The 23453-nt window shown below is 30.7% G+C and overlaps 2 protein-coding genes across 7 annotated transcripts; both read left to right on the top strand.

The window, feature by feature from the left end:
• The first annotated feature begins 4143 nt into the window (after positions 1-4143).
• LOC129907844 (COP9 signalosome complex subunit 8) lies at positions 4144-5023 on the top strand. Its single transcript, XM_055984248.1, has 4 exons — positions 4144-4318; positions 4394-4455; positions 4515-4693; positions 4761-5023. The coding sequence occupies exons 1-4, from the start codon at positions 4262-4264 to the stop codon at positions 5018-5020; spliced, it is 558 nt and encodes a 185-aa protein (XP_055840223.1). The 5' UTR covers positions 4144-4261; the 3' UTR covers positions 5021-5023.
• Positions 5024-8365: 3342 nt separating this feature from the next.
• Positions 8366-22836, top strand: LOC129907841 (serine/threonine-protein phosphatase PP2A 65 kDa regulatory subunit). 6 transcript variants are annotated; one of them, XM_055984239.1, is made up of 10 exons: positions 8366-8784; positions 16477-16630; positions 16691-17109; positions 17173-17247; positions 17314-17451; positions 17517-17858; positions 17917-18202; positions 18270-18542; positions 18674-18799; positions 22580-22836. In XM_055984239.1, the coding sequence occupies exons 1-10, from the start codon at positions 8701-8703 to the stop codon at positions 22582-22584; spliced, it is 1902 nt and encodes a 633-aa protein (XP_055840214.1). In that variant the 5' UTR covers positions 8366-8700; the 3' UTR covers positions 22585-22836. The 6 variants fall into 6 exon arrangements, with proteins under 6 accessions (XP_055840214.1, XP_055840213.1, XP_055840218.1 ...); XM_055984238.1 differs by lacking the exons at positions 18674-18799; positions 22580-22836 and adding an exon at positions 19610-19854; XM_055984243.1 differs by lacking the exon at positions 18674-18799 and having other exon boundaries at positions 8367-8784.
• The last annotated feature ends 617 nt before the right edge of the window (positions 22837-23453 follow it).

Genomic DNA, 23453 nt, shown 5'->3' with positions numbered 1-23453 from the left:
ATCGATTAAAAAATGATTTTAAAAAAATATTTACCAAAAGATTTTGTATTAAAAATGAACTGTTTTCGAAAATCAATTTTCATAATAATTGTGGCTTTTAACTTGCATAAAACTTATTATAATTTAAGGTTTAAACTTCATTTAAAAGTGAAATTGCAGTAAATAGACTTATTTATTGTTAATTTAATTGTTTCAAAAAAGAAAATGTATTAAATTGTTAAAACAAAATTATTAAATTAGTTTTTTTTTAAACAGTGCAAAAAGTGACATATAGGCATATTTGATACCCTAGAGACGAACGAAATTAAAATTTTATTTTTAGCACTAACATTACCTCCCATATAACCAAAATGGGAAAACTTAATTTTTTTTTTTTTTTTTTCAAAATGTTTCTAACGATTTTGAATAAAATTTGTGAGTGTACTGTAGAAATTCACAAACAAAAAATTTTTTTTGAACCCATGTTAACGGTAGTTAGATACCTACAAGAGGACCGTTTTCGTTTTCAACAAACATTTAGTAAAAACAAAACGTTTTAGAAACCTTAATGTTGAAACTGAAAAAAAATTTTTAATTTTTTTTAAGAATGGACCAATGAAATGTTTTAAAACTTTGTTTTTATGTGTCGACTAATATTTTTTTTAATGGTATACCAAAATATTTTATTTTTTTTTTTTATTTTTATTTCAAAATTTTAGTGTCGAAGTAGTTTAATGAATGTCATAGAACCGTTGTTTTGTTCTTTAAATTTCTCCCTAATAACTTTATTGGTTTCAATATTTTAATAAAACAGCCTTTAAGTAGCTGTTATTAAAAAAAAATTCAAAAATACCTAATATTTTTGATTTTTAATTTTTATTATCTGATTTTTTTAGTTGAAGAACAAAACTATTGAAAATGGACCGATTAATTTTTAATTTCTAAATAATAGTATTCAAAATTTTTGAAAAATGTTTCAAAATTTTTATTTATAAAAGGTTACGTAATTTTTAAGTTTAACTACAATAATTACAATTATTTAACAAAAAAATAAAACGGCTTCAACGCCAATGTTTGAAAAAATAAATTTTCTAAATAATATTCTTAGGAAGTCCTAACCATTAAAAAAAACGGTTTTGAATAATAATTACTAAAAATCAAATTTAATTTACTTTTTAAAATTAATTTAATTTGATCTTTTACATAAAAAAAAACTTTAGGCATTTTAAGCAAGTTTCCATAAGATAAAGTACGTGTAACCCATTTTACTTCAATTGAAAAAAAAATTAAATTCTTGCAGCCTCTTTCGATTGGAGTCCTATACCTACTATGTTTCCACCTACTCTTAATAAAAGATTTAGCTAAGTAGATTTACATTGGCCCTATTCTGGCAAACCTTCACAAGTTATGAAAACTTCAAAAGGTGAACTGAATTTGATTTTGTGAGATTTTCGTATCACAAAAACTTTCGAATTCTGTGATCTGCTCTGAAGGAGGTCACAAATCACAATTCACAAGTTGGATTTTTGCTAGTAAGAAGTTTTTGAGAAATAAATCGTCACAAAATCGAGTTATGATCATCTTGCGAGGTTTTTCCCCACTAACAATTTCGCTTCTATAATGCTTTACAGAAGCAACAATTGCATCTGGAAAGCTTTATAGAACCAAAATTGTTTGTCGGGTTGTGAATTGTGACGTTTGCCAAAATAGAGCTTTTAGAATAAATCTCGAGATCTATTCTAAATCTACTTCGGTAAATCTCGGAAAGGTAGTATAAATGCGAAAAATTAATATAAGGGCCAGTTGTACAAATTGAGGGTTAACCCACAGATCAGCTGAACTCGATTTAACTCTTGAACCAGGTTCAACTTTGAGTGTGTTGTACAGTAATGGATCAGGTGAGAGTCAGCTAAACCGCAGTTCAGGTTTATATACTAGAAAATTTTAGTATATATATACCTAATAATGTCACTGTCACTTATAAAGCACAAGTTCGTGTAAATAAATCGTCTTTTTGATTTCACTAAAAATCCATTTATTAATTGTGATTCTTGATTAGGAATAAAATAGTGGCTAGTTTTTTGCCACTCCTAATGGCAGCTGGACCATTCATTAATTAAGTGGAAAGTGGATTGATCAGGTGGATTCTAGGGTGGTTGTTTTATTTGTTTTTTTTGTTTTGTTTTTATTTTTTTTTTTGTGAAAAATTGTATTCATTTATAAAAAAAAATAATAAAGTCAATCAATAAAAAAGTAAAAGCTGTGTTCATTGACCTATTATATATGGACTGCCAGGACCAGGTTCAAGCTATGGTGGCGCCCCTTGGTAGGGCAGCGGGAAATAGTAATTTGACATCTAGTTTTGTGACTTTTGCTTGTCAAAAAAAAAAAAAAAAAAACAATTTAATTGTTTGCATAAATTTTATGTTTCCCAAGAATAAAAAGGTAACAAAAAATTAAAAATATAATTTTTATAATTTAAATTTTTATTCTATTCTTTCATTTCGGAAAACAATTTAACAAAAATTGACAATCAAATTAGTTTTACCAGCAGCAACTCAATCAGAGGAACCTCCTTCCATCCAAAACGATTCCACGATTGCATCTGAAAAAAAAAAATGAAAATTATTGAAAAAGGAACATTTATTTTTTTTTTAACGATTTAATTCTAATATTTATTAACTTTCGAATAATAATAAATTAAAATAAAAACCATTTTCCAACACGATTTAATTATTTTACCTCGTTATTTTATTTCGCACAAACATTTTAAAATAATTTTTTTTCTGAAAGAATTCTTATCTTCCAAAACGTCAAAAAGTAGACTTCAAAAAAGACAGGTACTACTCATTTTTATAACAAAAATATGTAGATGGCCATAGTTTCTATGTACAAAAATGGTAGTTCAAGCCATCTGACGGAAGATGTCGCTACGCTAACTGAGTTCTATTTACCACTTTCTTCAGGCGCTAGTAATCATTGAACCAAATTTTGTATGGAAACGAGAATCAACTAGCAGTCCATATATAATAGGTCAATGGCTGTGTTATTATTTTGTTTATTACCCAACTAACAATTTTGCTTCTATAAAGCTTTATAGAAGCAAAAGAAGCATGTATAAAGCTTTACAGAAGCAAAATTGTTTGTCGGGTATTTACCATCACAAACACATCCAGAACAAATAAAAAAAAAACACCCCAATAATTTGGGAAAAGCACATTAATTTCCACCACCTATTAGCTGAACTGTCAAAAAGTTCAGATTAAAGTGAGAAAGCAACATTTTTTTCCACTAAAAATTGTCTGATCCATGACTGAACCACTGCTTACCCACCCATATCGGTGGGTAACATCTGATCTTGGTTCAGCAGTGGGTCAAGACCTGAACCTCGATTGTACAACACTGCAAATGAGTTGAACCGAGTTCAAACGTTGATCCGAGGATGAACCACGTTTGTACAACTGGCCCTAAATGAATTGGTTTAAAAAAAGAAACTGAAAAACAAGTTTGAGGCCGTCCTAAATCCACTTTTTTGCATTGAAAAACAAGATCAAGTCTTTGATCTTTGATTCTGAGTGCCAGTTGTACAAACGTGGATCAGACTTGGTTCAGGAATTTAACCCGCCGATTTCGGCGGATTAGCTGCGGGTCAACTTCGGTTCAAGCATGAATGTGGTTATTTCTACATATATGAACCTTGAACCAGTGCTAAATTTCAGCCTTGCTACCGATTTCAGAAGATAAAAGTTGCTGATCCACGGATTAAATATTTGTACAACTGGCCCTGAGATGTTATCTATGACATAGATTTGAATGTCAAAACGTATAGGAAATTATTCCATTTTCAATTCGAAATGAGATACCTTGCGACTAATTAATAGTTTTCTTTATTTTTGTTCAATTTATCTTTTGTTTTAAAAATAACAGTTGCATGAAGATAATTAAATTACAGCAAAACATTAATTTTAAAAGATCTTTTCCTGATTTTGAAATAAAATAACGCAATGTATCGATCGTTTCACTAGTCTAAGAGATAAAGTTCACATTTTGACCACTAGGCGTACTCTGAATTCTAAAAAGCACACTCACTAACATACCTGTAATATTTCCATCCACTTGTGAAGCTAAAATCTAAGAAAACTTCTACTCTCCTAACTGTTTTGACAATTCACATTTTGCATATCAAAATCCAAAAACCAAGTAAATCAAGTTGAAGAAAGAAATTTTTGCACTAATTTTTTAATATTTTTAACAAAGAAATAAAAGCTATAATTAGCCAAATATGCAACCGGACAAATATACTGATTTGGTTAAACAATTAGAAGATGAAGAATTAGAGGTAAGAATTTGTCCAAAAACAAATAATTATTCCAAACCACGTACAAATAAAATACAATCCTTTTTTTGTTTCTAGTCCTGCATAAATGCGGAGCAATATATTCAACTCCTTGCTGCTTATTTGTATCAAGACGATTTGTAAGTTGATATTTCCATTCTAAATTCTTTAAAAATTAATTGTTTTTCCTGATCGACAGATCAAATGCAAAATATCTGTGGAAACGAATACCGCAAAGCACCAAAACCGGCAACAAAGAACTCGAAAAACTTTACACCTTGTGTTTGGCTCTAAAAAACAACAACACTGCAGACTTTTTCAAGGCTATCTCATTCAACTGGTCACCAGCTATAAAAGATCTTATGACAGATCTTGAAGGTATTTAAAATTCTCCTTTTTTAAAGCAGAAAAAAACTAACTAAAAAGTGTCTCCTTTTTTGAGTAGAAAAAATACGACAAGATGTCTTCACTTTAGTCGGGAAATCCTATACGTATATTTACGAGAGCAAGTTAATGGAATTAACAGCTCTTCCCCAAGATCGACTTAGACAGACTTGCGAATCAATGGAATGGAAGATGGAACAAGATGCTCAGCAACAGACTTTGGTTGTTCCGCAAGTCAAGGTTAAGGCTGAACCCATCAACACACCGTCGGAAGATCTTTTGTATACCCTAACTGAGTTTGTGTCTTTCCTGGAGAATTAATAAAGAAGTTTTGTTTTAATTTTATTTTGTGCAGAAGAATTTTATTCAATATCTAATTTAGGGATTTGTCATTATTGTATTTTTTTGTTTCTAGCAAATCAAGTATTCGGGGGAAAAATCCTTTTAGTTGTTGGTCAAAAAGTGTCGCAAGTCGGGACAATTTTATTCCTGAAACTACAAAAACATTAAAAATCTCAATAGATGGCACTGAGTGCGTTTAAACAGTGCCCAGAGATAATAGTTTTCCCAGTATTTGAGGAAATTAAAATAGGTGTGTTCATACTTCTGAAATCAAGGTTGTCGATTCTTTAACAGGCCGCCTCCACAGTAGATAATTTTTGTCATGTTGAAGTGTCTTAACAAGAAACGTCTTGTGGAGGCTCGCAATTTCTTGTTATGATTCAAATGTTAGACAATCGTGTCTTCGATTTTGTTTGAACACGAATGTCTAACATCGAATTTGACAGATGTGTTTTTTTTTCATTATTTTTTGTCCTCTCACGAGCAAGGTTGTCTCCGTAGGAGCGGACGACAAAATATATTTCTATATTTTGCAAATTTTTGCATGTTTTATGTTGAATTGAATTAAGCCATAACTACAATGACCTAAAAAGTGAAAAAGCGGAAAATTTACAAGAGTAACATTAATTAACAAAATTGACGGCATATAGATAAATCATAGTGCCGGGCTACACGGTGATTTTTCAATCGCCTAACCAGTCAGGTTGTAGGCAAGAGGGGTGAGGATTTTCCTGTTTTTGACGTTTGTTCCTAGAAAATGTGAGTCGGAACGTGATTGGGCACAACACTGTTAGCCAGGCCCATACATCATCCGCTCTGATGGCGAACTAGGCATAATGAAATGAAATGTCCAAACATAATTTGGCCAGCCAAGAAAATGAATTGTTATGTTGTAGATGTTAGACATTGAGTTAGAGAAAAATATTTCCTGTAGAGTCAGGGTGCTTAAGGTCCTTACAAACTGTCAATATTTTCCAACTTGCTCATTTGGTTGGTAGAAAAGATTTAATAAATAGTTTTTTTTTTTTTTCAAACAAATAATATAAAAGGTGTGTTTTTTTGTAGATTTTGTGCAAAAAAACGACATCGAGATTTTTGAAATCAAAACAATTTACGTGTTAAAAACAACAAAAACTTTATCTGTACAGATTTTTGAAAAATCCAGATAATTATCCAGATTTTACTTTCTCTCGATAAAAACAGTAGTGCCAAGGTAGTTTAATTGTTGTGTTCATATAGAAATATCTGAAAATATTAACAAAAAAAAAAAAAAAGCGGAGAAAACGAGGTTTGAAAAAAACTCTCATAGAAAAAAATTATCAAAAATTTGTTTGACATGGTTGCATTCAAATGTTAATGTCTCGAGATATACGCAATGCACTTTTCAGATAAAAGTCTTAAATGGATCCTGATAAGATTGTTGAACAGATATGTATATAAAATTACCAAAGTTTTTTCGAAAAATTAGAAATAAAAATAAAAAAGTTTTCACATTTGATTTTAAAAAAATCGAAAAAAAAATTCAATATGGCTACCTTCAAACGCTTATAACACAAGAACGACGCAACTAATGTTAATGGTCATGGTCTTAAAATGTAGCTAAGAATATACAGATAATTTTTGTTTTTTTGTGAAAAAAACCATTTTTTTGAATCCAACATGGATGCCATGGCCATATGAAATTTTTTGTTTGCATCCAACATGGATGTAATGGCCTTCCCACTTCGGAGTTAAAATAAAAAAAAAAAAACAAAAGCAACATTTTTGACAGACAGCTGCCAAAGTATATGTACAGTGGTGCCAAATGTTTGCATGATTTTCAAAAATCCCGATGTCGTTTTTTTGCACAAAATCTATATAGATAAACAAAAAAACACACCTAATATAAAATGTGGATAATTATCTGGATTTTTGAAAAATCTATACAGATACAGCCATATTTATTAGATTTGCTTAAATGGGCTCTCAAAGGTTGTTTAGTTAAGCTTGCTTAAATATTTAATTTGTCTTTAAGCAACGCGTTGCCTAAATTTGTATTTATAATCGAATTCCCACAGATGATTAACTAAACGATAGTTGTGTCAAAAAATGAGGGGAAATTAACTAATCTAGTACAAAATACTACTATATTTGTAAGTATGTATATGTATGTATTTGTAAACAAATATTCTTAAATTTGATTGCAAATAAAAACACTGATTAGGTCGTTGACGATGATTTTGCTTTCGTCGGGTTCCTATATAAAATGTGACAGATCAAGGCCAGAAGAGGGAGTTGATTTTTAATAACCATTTTAATTTTTTTAACTAATAAGGCTTGGCCACACCGGAGGGTACGCGGTAGCGGTACGGGTAGCGGCAACGATATTTGTATTAAAAAAATTCCACACCCGAACGTTGATGTGTCAGTTTGGAATTTTTTCCATACAAATACCCGTACCGTTACCTGTACCTCTACCGCGTACCCTCCGGTGTGGCCAAGCCTATATTCTTCAATTTTTTAATTTCAATTTAAAATTCAAGCTCCTTTTAGGGAATAATTTCATTTCAAAACAAAATGACGTCTTCACATCAAAAACCTAGATAAATTAATAGCATGATACTGAGTTCACGATCTTAGTAATAATTCATAATATGTGGTCAAATCATTCTTAAAATGGCTCTAAGCAAGCTCTTAAGCGTTTAAGTTAAGCAACGTTGCTTAAATGTGTAAATTCTTTATAAATACACATTTTGTACTTAAGAGCTATTTAGAGGTGGTTTAAAGTTAAACAACCTTTAAGATTCTTTTATAAATATGGCTGATAAAGTTTTCGTTGTTTGTAACACATAAATTGTTTTGATTTCAAATATCTCGATGTCGTTTTTTTGCACAAAATCTTTATAGATAACCAAAAAAAAAACACACCTATTTAATTGTGATAAAAAATTATTTCAAAATAAGATATTTCGTGAAGCAAGCTCAAAATAATAACATTTTCTTCAAATGTTCATTAAATTTTTCATGTTTTTAGCATTTTTAAAACTGCACACCACTATAAAAACAAACGTCAAAACAATAACAGAGATCTCACTTGGTGGGACGCACCTAGTGAATATTATGGATTTGGATTTATTTTTGACATTTCAATTATTTTACATCCAGATGTATTTTTTAAACTAGTGAATTATATGGCAAACTTGAATTCCAATAAAAAAAAGTACCTTAAAAATTTAAACAAATGCAAAAAAATTTCATGCCATTTAACACTTCTAAAAAAATATCCCACTATTAAGGAATTTTCCTTCTTCCATCTCCACTATGACCAACATTAGAAACTAAAAAATCGAACAAAATACTTGAACTGCATCGGAAAAACGAGAAGTTGTGTCACTTTTTTTTATTCACACAAAAATTATAAAAAAGAATTAAAAATTTATATCGATTATTATCTAATAAATTAATTAAATAAATCATAACTTCATAAAATCAATAAAAATTTGATGCAGTTCGGTGTCAACATTTGAATCCGCAAACAACTCAAATTGAACGTGAAAAAAGTTGAGAAAAAAGTTCACGGGCGGCGACTGAAAAAAAAAGACGAGACAAGAACAAAAAGAAAAAACCGAAAAAAAATCGAAACCACACATTTTGATAGATTTTTTTGCAAATATCTTAAAATGGCAGCAAGTGACAAGGCCTTGGATGATTCCCTTTATCCCATTGCGGTTCTAATTGATGAATTAAAAAACGAAGATGTCCAGGTAATAATTGGAGATTAATCAGATTTTTTTTTAGTTTTTTTTTGTGAAATCAAAGAAAAAGATTATTCAGGACAAACTTGCGTGCGCTGTGCTGTGTGTTGCGGTGCAAGGGAATTTTTTTCTAATGAGTAATGGCTGCCGCTTGGTAGAAATGATTTTTCTTTTCTTTCTTTTTTCCGTTAAATTAATTTTTGCGAAATTTTTATTTATTCTGTGTTGTGCCGATGAAATTCTGAGACAAGTGCGTGGTTGAAACAAGGCACATGTTGTATCAAAATTATTTTTAGTTTTATTTTGTTGTAATTTAAATGTTGACAAAATAAAAAATTGTTTCTGTTTATTTAGTTGGAAAGAAAATTAGCTCATTGAACTTTTACGGCAAAAAGAAAATATCTGAATTTAGATATAGGAAATTGTAGAGGTATATAATACATTTTTCATGAAAATTGATGAAAGACAGGTTCCTTGATCCATTCAAGATCCTATGTTATATTAACTTGATAAGATAAAATGCGTATTAGTGATAGATAAGTCCTTGGAGTCTAATTTTATTAACTGTTGCCACAGTAAATAGGTGAATTTCGTAAAAAAAGAATAATAATTTATTGTTCTTCTAGAGAGGTATTCATTAGTCAGTTTTTTAATAAAAACATTTTTTTTATTAAAGAATAGAATGTTCAAAAAGTTTTTTTTTTATTTAAATGCCTAAATAAAAAAAACCTACACATTATATTGTATAAAATAAAGTTTTTGAGTCAGCAAGACTGTAAACATTTGTTCATTCCGATTGCTTCAATGGAACTCTTGGAATTGAAAATTGATTTTATTTGTAATTATTACAGTCATTGGCGTATTGAGGGGGGGGGGGGGCTCATGGGGCTCAAGCCCCCCCCCCCCAAGCCTCCAAAATCATGTTATTATTAAGTAATTTCATCATAATCTACATGATTAACTTAAACTTGTTCGTAAATTTTAGAGCTCAAATGATGGAGCCCCCTCCAAATTCTGAAATGGTTGTTTGTGTTTGTTTGAGTAAGTTTTTTAGTTGACGTTGAAGGTTGGGATACATTTTTTTTAGGATTTTATTCCAATTCAGAATTCTTCAAATAATATTTTTGGTATTTTGACGTCGAATTACATCACCGTTAAATTTTGCAAGGCTTCTAATGCAATCACGCCATATTTTATTGTCTTGAGTATATTTACTTTTAAAAAAAAAATAATATTTTTCTCAAAGATATTGGAAATAAAAATGTTCTGCATTTCACTTTTTTACTTGCGATATAGGTACTATATATCAAGTTATGCATTCGTACAAAAAAAAAAAGTTGAGATAACATTTTTCCATGACATTACGATGGTAGACAATGCCAAAAAAGTGGGTCCCGGAAGTCCGTCTGTCTGTCAGTCTGTCTGTCTGTCTGTATAAGGACCTACAGCCTAAACGGATCTACCGATTAATGTCAAACTTGGTATGTAGCGTTATTTGGTGACTCTCCAGAGGGGTTTTTGGAATTAATTTTTTTGGACCAAAAATAACGGTACTTGTCATATACCGATTTTAGTAAAATTGAAATATCTCGAAAACGGCTCCAACGATTTTGTTTAAAAAATTCAAATGTTAGTTTCAAGGTAAGGTCTATATTTCAATGAAAAAATTTTTTTTCGAAAATCATTATTAACGGTACCTGCCATAGAACCGTTTTTATCAAATTCGAATATCTCTGAAACTTCTTATTCGATTTCAACGAAACTTTTTGTGAAGAAGCATTTTTATAATTTAAATATAAACCAAAAATTAAATTTAAAAAAAAAAGAATTTTTGGATTTTTAAAAAAATTTTGAAAATTTTTTTTTGAAAAATCAAATTTTCGAAAACGGGACATTGAATTTTTTTGAAATTTTGTTTTTAGATGTTGATTACTGATTTCTACAAAATGGCATACCAATATTATTTTCAAACTTTTTTTCCAAAAAATTATTTATAAAAAATTGTTTTTTTAAAAAACAGCTCTAACGATTTTGAAAATTTTTTTTCTAAAAATACACGTTAATATATCAATCAAAACTGCATACTTGTTTTGGAGGGCAATTCAATTTCAGATTTTATTTTATTTTTTTTTTTTCAAATTTCTATATAAAAAGTCTTAAAAATTTAAGCAACTTTAACTCCAAGAGCAAGTTCGTGCGACCCAGTCGTGCATTTTATTAACCTGTATTTATTATTATTCTGTATTTATATTATTATTATTCTGTATTTTCTCATTCATTTAAATTTTTTTTGATCGAATTCAATTCACTTAGTTTCTGTTCATGAATTTGGTGCCTTTTTCAATGAATCTGCAATTTTTGGACAAAGAAGGAATAAATCCGTAAGCAAAGTTCGAAAGAAATAAAGTATTTTTTTTTTAAAGATTAATCAACACTTCGTTGTTTGTGTAAAGTGTTTGGAACACAAGAACTTTGAAGAAAACACTATTTTGAATGTGAAAGGAGGAGACAGTAGTACGAAGTCGAGAGCAGTTAAATGCTACTATACCACTTTCAGTACCGCAGCACAGTGCTTTTCTCTCGATCAAAGATGAATAAAAATAATCATACTTATCAAAAAACAAAACCGACTACCATGGATCAAAACTGGGTTTTATGTTTTTTTTTTTTAAATAGTTTATACGGCCAGAACTGAACGAAGTTGAAATGGGGCCACATTGCAGCAACATTCCAATACAAAAAGAACGATCGTTCACTCACGAACGAAATTGGTTCACTCATTCCAAAGTTATGAGGTAACAAACATAAAAAAAACACACGAATTGGAAACCTTCTCCTTTTTGGAAGTCGGAAAAAAAGAAAAAAATTTCGTACATTCACCATATAAAACATTTTGGAAAAATTTTCCAGCCCCCTCCAAATTTTTTTCTGGATACGCCACTGATTACAGTTTATCTCTAATATATTATTTCTATCTTCGGGACCTTTTTTAATATATAATATTAACTTCTCAAGCCCTCTAAGGAGTTAATATTCTAAAATAATTAAATTTTTTCCAATTAATACCTAACCCACGAAAGAAAATTCAATTAAAGAGTCCTGGGTGGCTGAAAAGATTGATTTTCTATTTGATAGGTAGTCATACATACATCAGCCAGTGGTAATCTAGTATAAAGGTCATTTTTACAGCGGTCCATATTTGAGGCTAAAGTGTCATTTACTTATGAGATGCACTGTGAAAGTGGGCTAAGATGAAATTTTAAATCATAGAGGAAGGAATACCTAGAGACGCGACTTCGGTTGGTTTTTCTCTTCCACCCTACAAGCTGCAATGAGAGGAAAAACTCCACAGTGCTTATATGTGGTAGTTTTCCCGTGCATTTTAAATGGCACCAACACATTCAACTGTGGAGTTGAGCTCAAAACAATTAAAAACAATTTAAGTGCTCAGTAGGAAATAAATTCATAAAAAAATAATATAATAAATTCAAAACACGAACCTTTTTTTTTTATTTCTGTACATATTTATTGAAAGGTGGGTGTCTGGAGTGAGCTATTTGAGCTATTCAAGTTCATGTACAAACCAAAATCATGTTTAAATTCAAAATTTGTGAGGACATCTACTGGTGAAAGGAAGGTATTAGACGAATTGTACTTTTCACACGTATTCACAGATAGGAAAACAAGAGAAAAATAAGAGAGATTATCTGAAATTAAATTTGCGGGTGTTTTAGGTAAGGGGGGTACGAGTCGGCTCTCTAGGTATTCCTTCCTCTATGTTTTAAATATTGCTTTTAGTATCTTTTGCATATCGTCGCTTCTAAAAGCCGAATTCCTCAAAAACTGCTAGACTATTGAATAGATAAAAACGATAATCTAATATAAAAAAAAACTTCAAACTTCCATCTACTCGGTTAAAAGAACATGTGTAGATGGCAGTTTTAAGCTGGGTCCACACTAGGTTGGTCAACACGTGCAACATACGTTTTAAATCGACATAATGAATAGTTAAACCTTTCAAAAATGAGTCAATTGATATGTAGGTCAGATCTAACATATATGCATCAGTGAGGAAAAATTGGAAATATTTAACTGTCCAGTATGTCGATTTGCAATGTATGTTGAACGTGTTGATCCAACAACTCTGGACCCAGCTTAAGATCTACTCTTGAGTAGTCTACTATCTGCTACCTCCAAAGGAATGCGACTAAAGGAAACGAATGGAAGGAAAAAAAGCTAAAACCTTATGAAACTTGTAATATCGAGTGAATTCATAAACGCATCGTTGCTTTTTCATCACAACTTTTTGTATGACATGAAATCGCTATCGTACCTGCAAAGCATCACGTTTGGACCAGAAATATTTTTGATAAAAAAGCATAACGCGTTAATGAATTCAGTCATCCATTTGGCATTTGTCTTGAAAACTCTTACCTATACCGAGTTTGTGCTTTTTTCACATTAAATTTACTTGCACTTGCATGAAAATAAATACATAAGAAAGTGCGGACACAAACAATTAGGTAAACAAAAGTACATATTTACTACTATTTTGCCAGGCTAGCTATCTAAAAGACTAAAACGATAGTCTGTAGTGAGCGGGGACTCTTAATGTCACTAGAAAAATAATTCTGGTCGAAAAATAAATAAAAGCTAAGTTTACACGATTGTCAGATCTTACAATATTGACAAAAATAAAAATTGACCCAAATTCTGAAAATTTTGTATATTCATAATATTATTTTTTCTAATTTGCTCGGAATCGGAAAACCGAGGTATCAGTTTCGCTTGACAAATTTTGGAAGTGGAGTATGTATGTATAACCAAAATATATTTCTCCCGATATCCAAATCTGTTAGAATACATGGACTGATGCTCTATAGAGATGGGTAGTTCCAGAGCCAAATAGTTCCTGGAACTAGTTCCTCACTCGAAACTAGTTCCACTCGTTCCACAAAATTAATTTAAACAGTTCCATCGTTCCGACACAGCCACACACAAAAGAAAGAAAGAAAGAAAGAAAGAAAGAAAGAAAGAAAGAAAGAAGAAGAGGAACAAGAAACAAAACGAAAGCGAACATGTCTCTGTTTGGAATACACAATACACACAGGCATGTCATAGAATTCTCATCCAAAGCCAATACACATGGATGCGTACGAGCTAAGCGCCAAAAATTCACAAACCAAAACCACAACTACACTCTTATGAATCATGCTCACGGACATGGAACTACATTAATAGTTCCAGTTCCATGTCTTCCATCAGGAAAAAATATTCAATATTATACTTTTTCTTTTTGATGCATTTTCCTTTAAAAAAACTCAAATTCTTGATAGTTCCGCGGAACTAGTTCCAGGAACTAGTTCCGACCGAAAAAACAACCGTTCCATGTTCGTTCCGGCTTTGGAACTGTTTTGCGCATCTCTAATGCTCTATCATTTTCCCTAACCCCTGAATAGAATGATGTGGCAATGGCTGTAGCTTGTAGTTGGGGAATTCTTTACCTTAGCTGAAGCCCATGGTATAAAAAGAGAAAGTATGATCATTAGAAAAAACTCCGTATCGAGAACTGTCAAAACTTAAAAATGGGTTCTTAAGTTTTTGACAGCTGCCCATTGAAAATGTTGTTGTAAACAAATTTGTCTTGGAAATTGTTGTTGCTTTTGACTTTGCCAAATTAGGGTTTTCCCTCAACAAAATTTTAACAGTTCTACAAGCTAAGGTTACATTTGCATAATTGTATTCAGCCAGTAATTCTAAAAATATGAATCCTAGAAATGCGACAAATTGAACTGACAAATTTAACGGCCCTTATAGGCTCTATTATTGGAGGGTTTTGAACAAACAAAAATCAAACAGAAAAGTCTCCAAAACATAAACTTTTAAACAGCTTATATCTTGAGTTCTCTTGATCACATACTCAACATTAAGGTCAGGGTTAGGAAAAATGGGAGATTATCAGCTCCTGTTTTTAGAATATAAAGTATGTAGTGTGAACTTAGCATCATCGTCCTCATATCAATTCTTTAAGCCCCTGAAATCCATACAAATCCCCAAATTAAAGCTGTCCCACTTTTGAATACGATATTAGGTGGGATGCATACTTATGTACATACTTTCTGGTTATGCATATGCTCCTAAAATTATCTGTGGACTAATACGAGCGCATACAAAACTTCAAAAAATTTTCGAAAAATGAAAATTGGTGTGCCAAGTTAAAGAAACCATTTAAAACAAAATTTAAAAAAATAAACCCGTTGAATATATGTACATATTTCATGTATGTTATTATTATTAGTTTCAAAGATTCCTTTGTGGACATAAAGATACTCTGACTTGCACTTTTTTTTATAATATTAAAAAAAGTCCAAGTCAGAGCTTCCAGTGATTCAGTTGATATTTTTTCAAATGACTTCAAATACATGTCTACCAGGTCATGAGCTTTTGTAACCCTAAATTCAAATCTTTTCTTCCCTTTACCTTCGGTTTGTATTCCAAAATATACATATTTTCTTCTTGGTCAATTGTTTTTAATTATTTATTTGAATTTTTACAAAAAAAGTATATAATAAAAGTTTATGTTCAACATCAATAAGTTGTTTACTATTTTGAATACAAACTCTAAAACATTGATAAGAATTCATTATTTAACAGATAGATACATCAATATAAATGAATTGATATTATATTATTGCACATTAAAATACTTCGCATTGCTTGGTGTTGTATTTTTTTCAGCCTCAAAATCTTATTCTCATTATATACTTTTATGTAAAAATAAAATAGATAAACTCTACTCAAAATGAGGTTTAACCATAATATTAATGTATGTATTATAGTTTGATTTATAATTCCTATTTTAAAATCTATTTTTCCAGTATTTTTCTTACAAATGTATTCAATTTGACCTGAGAATCATAATTTTTAATCTAAAACTACTCTAAATATTTTATTTTACTTATTTTATCAATAGAAATACCACCAACCTTAAAATCATTTTCATCTATTTGCTCGTTCAGTACCATTAATTTCGTTTTTTTTTTTTTCAATTTTAATTAGTTTTGCAATTAAATAAATTTCTCTCCAAAAAAACACTCCTTCATATTATACGATTTTACCAAAACATTTAACTATGATTAAAGGAAACGCATTTTTTTCAATAAGGGTGACTGCCATGGCAAATTTGCAATTTCCCCGTTCTTTTATTTACTTTTTTCACAAACACCAAAGTGATTATAGGATAATAAATAACTACCTCCATTGCCTATTGACATGATAAATCTGAGTTCATTTGCATGGACGCCTGATGTATTATTTCAACATTTCAATGCAAACAAAAAACTTGCTTAGTAATTTGGTACCTCAAATGAATAATATACACAAGTTTTCATGAAGTTTTTATCAATTCCTCCAGTATACGAATTAAAGGCCTAACAAATATAAATATCTATCCTATTTCGAAAAGGAAACTAATAACAAAGTTGAGTTGTTATCCCATCAAAGACATTATCGATTATAAATACTTGTGCAGGAAGAATGACTACCACTTAACAGAATTAATATCTTAAACTTCTAAGAGTTGTAATGAGGTTTATGGAAAACTTAGCAGACTCGTTGGCAGTTTTATTAAACAAAATTGTATTCACTTGATTATATTTTTCCACTTTGCCTAAAATGGTGTACAATTTTATTCCTTTTCAGCTCCGTCTTAATTCCATCAAGAAACTTTCAACTATTGCTCTCGCACTTGGAGAAGAACGTACTCGTTCTGAATTGATTCCGTTTTTGACTGAAACCATTTACGATGAAGATGAAGTTTTACTCGCTCTGGCTGATCAGTTGGGAAACTTTACAAGTACATAACAGCACATTCCAGCCAAACAAAATATATCAAATCAATTTTTCATCTTTTCAGACTTGGTTGGTGGCCCAGAATACGCCATGTACTTGATTCCGCCACTAGAGAGTTTGGCAACTGTCGAAGAAACTGTTGTCCGTGATAAAGCTGTCGAATCACTGCGCACTGTTGCCGCCGAGCATAGTGCAGCTGATTTGGAAATTCATGTTGTTCCAACTTTGCAACGTTTAGTTTCTGGCGATTGGTTTACTTCACGTACATCGGCTTGCGGACTTTTCTCTGTTTGCTATCCAAGAGTTTCGGCTCCAGTTAAAGCTGAATTGCGTTTAAACTTCCGTAAATTGTGTCAGGATGAAACACCAATGGTGCGTCGTGCTGCCGCCAATAAATTGGGTGAATTCGCTAAGGTTGTTGAGATTGAATACTTAAAATCGGATCTTATTCCAAATTTTGTTCAATTGGCTCAAGATGATCAGGTAAGAGATTTATAGTTTGTCTAGTGTTTCAGGATGAATTTTTCATACTTGATTGTTTTTCAGGATTCAGTTCGTCTTCTCGCTGTTGAGGCTTGTGTGAGCATTGCACAGTTGTTGCCACAAGAAGATGTTGAGCATGTAAGTTGGATAAAAATTGGTTTTCTTTTCGAAAAGAGAAATGATGTATTTTTGGTATTTTTTCAGTTGGTTTTGCCAACACTGCGTCAATGTGCAAGTGACTCCTCATGGCGTGTCCGCTACATGGTTGCCGAGAAGTTTGTTGATTTGCAAAAGGCTGTTGGTCCTGAAATTACTCGTGTCGATTTAGTTCCAGCTTTCCAAGTAAGTTTACACAAAACTTAATTTTTAGGATCTCTTTGATTTATTATCTCTTTTATTTTTTTAAGTGTTTATTGAAAGATGCTGAAGCTGAAGTTCGTGCTGCAGTTGCAACTAAAGTCAAGGAATTCTGCTCGAATTTGGATAAGACAAATCAAGTTCAAATCATTATGTCATCAATTTTACCCTACGTCAAAGAATTGGTATCCGATCCAAATCCACATGTTAAATCTGCATTAGCCTCAGTCATTATGGGTTTGAGCCCAATGTTGGGTGCCTACAATACAGTTGAGCATTTGCTGCCATTATTCCTTGTCCAATTAAAGGACGAATGTCCAGAAGTGCGTTTAAATATTATTTCAAATTTGGATTGTGTTAATGATGTTATTGGAATTCAACAATTGTCTCAGGTAAAACTTCTTGTCTATACTTGGAACTTGATTTAATTCTATTTGTGTATATTTTTAGTCCCTTTTACCAGCAATTGTAGAACTAGCCGAAGATTCGAAATGGCGTGTACGTTTGGCAATTATTGAATATATGCCCGCTCTCGCTGGTCAGTTAGGACAAGAATTCTTTGACCAGAAACTACGTGGTTTGTGCATGGGTTGGTTGAATGATCATGTTTATGCCATTCGTGAAGCAGCCACTTTGAATATGAAGAAACTTGTCGAACAATTTGGAGCTCAATGGGCTGAACAAGCAATTATCCCAATGATATTGGTTATGTCAAGGAATAAGAATTATTTGCACAGTTAGTTTCAATTTTTCTTTTATGTACCGAATGATGATTATAATTGGTTTTTTTTTTATTATTTTAGGAATGACTTGTCTCTTCTGTCTCAACGTTTTGGCTGAAGTTTGTGGCACTGAAATCACAACCAAACTCTTACTACCCACAGTTCTCATTTTGGCAACAGATCCTGTTGCCAATGTACGATTCAATGTTGCAAAAACTCTGCAAAAAATTTCACCATTTTTAGAAACCAGCGTCATTGAGACACAAGTCAAACCTGCTTTGGATAAATTGAATGCCGATAGTGATGTGGATGTAAAGCATTTTGCTTCAGAAGCTATTGCTGGTATAGCTGCAGGTAATGTATAAATGTTTTTATTAAACTTGTGCTTTTTCTCCCTCTTTTTTTTTTGTTTTATCCTATAATCCTTTTCTCTAAATTCTGAAATTCTTTATCTTTTAACTCTCGGAAAAAAAAATGGGTAATAGATTTGCAGCTTGATGTATTTAGGACTGATCATATAATATTTGCTCCCAAACTTGAAGAATTACCAATGGAACAGGATCAATTTATTCCACAAGATGATGTTGGAATTGAAATATTTAATATTTCATGTTAGTTCTTTTTTTCTAAATTGAATATTTTTGTGGGTTGTTTTTTTGTGTTAGTTTTTTGGAGGCATGTTCGTTTTTCTTCCTCTGTGAAATGTCTGTTTTGACTTGGCTAACATGTGGATGGGATAGGGAATTGCAAAAAGGGGGGGAGAGATTGCACCTTTTTAAATGTTTGAAAATAACAAATAATTTGTTAGCTTTTCATATCCAATTTAAAATTCAGTACTTTCTTGGAAGGCGTATCATGCTCGACGAACAAGATTGATAAGAAAACGAAGATATCAGTATTGTCAAAGTGAATATTTTGAGCAAGATTACTTTTGAAATCAAGAATGAAAAATGAATTGTATGAATGAGGGCGTCAAGAGCTTGAAGAAGTTTAAAAAAAATATTTTATAATTTTCGGAGTTAAATTAAAGTTTTTTCTAAATAGATGAAAACAAAAATTATTTTTTAAATTAATTTCAAAAATACTAAATGGAGTAGGTGCTGTTAAGGTTCTTTTTCAAAAAATTCTAAAATAGCACATCTTAATACTAACCACCAAAGTTCTCAAATTTGGATAAAATCGCTTGGACTTCTTTTCAATTTGAAGTTTTCAACAATTTATCTGATAACAGTTTTGTATATCTTAAGTGGGCCATAGACAGTACACTTATGTGCGCACCGGAGTGAGTAAAAGCAAAACTTTTTGATTTTTAGTGCCATGACACCGGTGCCCACACAAATGTGTTGTGTATGAGTCACTTTAGTCAAAATGAGTAAAATGATAAATAGAATTCTTGAAAAACATTCTATTTGCTTTTTTAGCCAAATTAGTACCATGGTGGAATGATGAAATTGCTGAATTGCGACGAATTAAACAGAATGCTTGGAAATTATTCAAGAAACATCCAATGGAATGTAATATGATTGCATATCGTAAAGCTAATTCATTTTTTCGAAGAGCAGCTAAAGCTGCTAAATTAATTTCGATTGAAAAGTTTACAGAATGTATTCAACCAAAATTTAAGCTGCAACAAGCTACAAATGGAGGTTGATTCTCTCTTTAACAAAAGGTAACATCAAATGTAGTTAGATGAAGTTTAATAAAGAAAATAAATTCTGGAAGTTAAAAAGGTGCAGTGCAATAACCCCCGCGCTAATAACAAAAGCAAAGGTTATCTCCCAAACGAAAAAGGAAATATCTCCTGCGTGTTCTATTTGAACTCGTAGATGTTACAGGCTTTTCTTATCCTTTTTTCAGTCTTAAAAGCAAACAAATTGCAATGTACATGTACACTCCCCATAAACATTAACGTATAGAGGAGGGGGGATATGCTGTCCCCCGGCTTGGGCAAACGTAAAGGATTTGTGGTATGTCCAAATTAGGATATATTTAAAGTTAATTAAAATTTAAAATAATTTTTAAACACCGAAGAACATTGCCTGTTATTAATTTTGAACATGCCCAAATGCTTTAGTACCAGAATCCTTCAACATTTAATAGTCATTATTGGTTCAGCTAGCGCTTTTTATTCATATTCAGTGCTACAGAAACAACCGCGAAGCTGGTATTGCCACTTAAAAAGGAAAGAAAGTCAATTCCTTTTCGTTGAGAAGATAATCTATGCAATGGTTATTGATTGCTGCTGGTTTTATTGCACTTCACCAGCTTTAAAACGTATACGCATTTTGTTCGAATAATGTAAATTGTTTGATTGAGACCTGTTTAAAATTAATTAAGACTGCTGGATCCAACAAAATTGTCTGAAATTTTAATATGTTAACAACTTTTGTTATTTTCTGTCTCTAAGGCCAAACTTTATGTCGTTTTCATGTAGTATGCCTTGTTATGATTACAGTGACTTAAAATATGTAAAGAAATAATATTTACGATAGTGGTACATTTCTGTAGAATTTTATGTGATTTAGGATGCACATTTCAAATCAAAACCATAAAGGCCCTTTTGTAGGCAATATTACTTTTGTCTAATGCGGTTCTTGCTTTTTTATATATAGTCGGTGAAACCAGAAAAGTGTGCAACTCCATTTTAGCAAATTTTATAGGATAGCAATAAAACCACATCGTTTTGAAGGCATTTGTATGTGTTTCCAATTTCTAATTTGCTAATAAATTAAAAACTATGAACTTTAAGGGGATTCCTAGTTTAAGGAATGGTAGATATTAGGTTTGGCTAACAGATGGCATTCAAATCTAATTTTCAGAAAATTTGGAGTTACACACTTTTCTGATTTCACCGACGATATATACCCATGGATGCACGCTGAACTTTAAAAATACAGTCACATTCAAGTTGGTATAATATTAAACGTTGGGGCCTTTGAATGAAAGTACAACAACTTGTGTGTGTTAATCACCAAGTTTATAGGCTGTACTTATAGTTTTTTCAGGGAACCAACCCGATCATCAGGTTCCTTTTATAAAAAGTAAATATTTTACTTTATGTAAAATTAACTTGAAAATCTTCTACCCAAGCTGAGATTGGAACAATCAATCTTCATCTTCATAAATTTAAACCCAAAAAAGTTTTTTTTTGTTAATGAAAATACATAAATGAATTGTAAAAGATCAGTTTTACTTTTAGATGTATTTTATTTCCATATCGAGTCAAATTAGAACCGAAGTTCTTTGAACAAAAAGAAAGTGCTATAGTATACTGGTTTGAATTAAAAAAAAAATCGTATCCCTGTTTGAAGTCAAATTGAAGGTTACACCTTTTTTCTTTTAACATTATCTGCTTGGTAATTATTCATCTTAATGGAGCAGCATGACTTCCAATTTTCGGTTTCGTACCTGCAAGTACTTTTGTTAAATTTCATTTGACTTACTATGAACTTCTCTAAATCTGTAGGTGTCCGACTATGTAGCTTGATTCTAGAAAAATTATTTAATTCCAAAACAAAATAAAGTAATACAAATTTTCTAGTAAGCCAATATTGAATGAAAGATGAATCTAATTACATAGCACGGATATACTTTTTTGTTTTCCTTCCAATTTTCAAATAAAAATATAAAAAACAAAAAGCAACAATTGATTCATAAATAAATTCTATTTACAAACTTACTAGTATCAATATGGACCTTTTAAACTCGTATTATACATCTCAACATAACTTCTAATAACATTGTTTGTAAGTGACTTCAAATTTATTTATTTAAAGTAAAATGCACAATCCTTGTAAATGTAAACTCCAATGGTTCTCCAATAAATAAAGACTCTTGGCCTTTTTTAAACCTAAATTAGTTTATGTAGCTATGCACTTTCTCCCCAAATTACAAGATGTTCTTACAAGAAACTAATATTCAAGGTTTTTTTCTAGAAATATTGTTATTACTTAAATCCAATATTTTCACTAGACCTACAACTGTAAATAGATTTAACACATTTTGAACACACGCAAGTTAGAAATGAAGCCAGGCTCATAAATTCTGCAAAAATCAGTCTGAATGGTGACCAACTTCAGTTTGAAATTTGATATTTTATTTACTTTGTATTGAATCGCACAAAAATAAAACAAAAACAGTATGTTCGTAAAATAAAAAATATTAAAAATATGTGAATCGACGAATTCTTTTTAAATTTTTTGTAACCCTTGCATATTACTACCTTAGTTTCAACCCTTATATAATTTTTTATTACTCCACTGCTTGATTTAAAATTCTATATTATCCTTTTGTACCTGTCCTTATTTTTTTCTTTGTATTTATTTATAAAATTCAAAATAAAATGTATGAAACTAATTTAAAACAAAATATTTTTTTCTTTATACTTTCAGCGTAATTACATTTTAATTTCCTTTTTTCTTTTAATTATTATTACAATTATTTTTTTTAATTTTTAATCTTCGCAAGCGAAATAAATAAATTTTGAAGGAAATATAAAACAAAAATTAAAAATAAAAACAAAATTAAATCATTCGACAGCGTCGTTATTAACGCGGTGTTGCCACAGCTAAGATTATTAATATTTTTATTAAAAAAGAAGAAAATAAAGTTAAGACCTAGATTGTCAGAAATACAAACAAAAACAAAATACAAAAAAATAAAATGAAAAATGCATATTATATAGAAACATCTGTTTATTACAAATATAATAAAAACCAATAAAAAAAACAAAATAAAAACACAAAAAAAAAACATTAATAAATTATAAAAATATATGTTTGTTTTTTTTTTTTCTTTATTGACTCAACGAAAATTATTTAGGTTGATAAAAATAATCACTATTAAAGATATTGCTAAAGTTTTATGGTATGCATTCTGTTTTGATGTTTGAACCATTGAACTTTTCAGTCATCCGGATTGTAGAATGCTCGTGAAGAATGCCTAAAGTCTAATTGTTTTGATTTGCACTGGCCAGGTTTGTTTTATTTCAGCGGATTATTTGTAGAAGTTTGACGTACATATTTCAATGGTAAGATTTAGCAAAGCGTCCGTTGCAGGAAAGGTATTATGTAATAGTTTCGATCGCACAAACAATTCTGAACAAAATGTTTCTACGGGATACAAAATTCCCCTGGAGATGAAAGATAAGGACCATTATCGACAATAAAATAATGACTTTGACAAAGAAGGATTGGTTTTTGTTTGAAGTAGAAACTCGTGGGATGATTTTTGATGGTGAATGCATAAGAACATACAAAAAACGAC

The sequence above is a fragment of the Episyrphus balteatus genome, chromosome 1 (assembly GCF_945859705.1).
Source record: "Episyrphus balteatus chromosome 1, idEpiBalt1.1, whole genome shotgun sequence".
Classification (NCBI taxonomy): Eukaryota; Metazoa; Arthropoda; class Insecta; order Diptera; family Syrphidae; genus Episyrphus; species Episyrphus balteatus.
The sequence above is the reverse complement of the archived record's forward strand: the minus strand, read 5'-3'. Positions and strand labels throughout refer to the sequence as shown.

Excerpts from the sequence above, each read along its gene's own strand:
- LOC129907844 (XM_055984248.1), top strand. The coding sequence starts at position 4,262 with ATGCAACCGGACAAATATACTGATTTGGTTAAACAATTAGAAGATGAA. Across the intron at positions 4,456-4,514 it reads TATTTGTATCAAGACGATTT|ATCAAATGCAAAATATCTGT; the intron begins GTAAGTTGATAT and ends CCTGATCGACAG. Across the intron at positions 4,694-4,760 it reads TCTTATGACAGATCTTGAAG|AAAAAATACGACAAGATGTC; the intron begins GTATTTAAAATT and ends TTTTTTGAGTAG.
- LOC129907841 (XM_055984238.1), top strand. The coding sequence starts at position 8,701 with ATGGCAGCAAGTGACAAGGCCTTGGATGATTCCCTTTATCCCATTGCG. Across the intron at positions 17,110-17,172 it reads AATTGGCTCAAGATGATCAG|GATTCAGTTCGTCTTCTCGC; the intron begins GTAAGAGATTTA and ends ATTGTTTTTCAG. Across the intron at positions 17,859-17,916 it reads GAATTCAACAATTGTCTCAG|TCCCTTTTACCAGCAATTGT; the intron begins GTAAAACTTCTT and ends GTATATTTTTAG.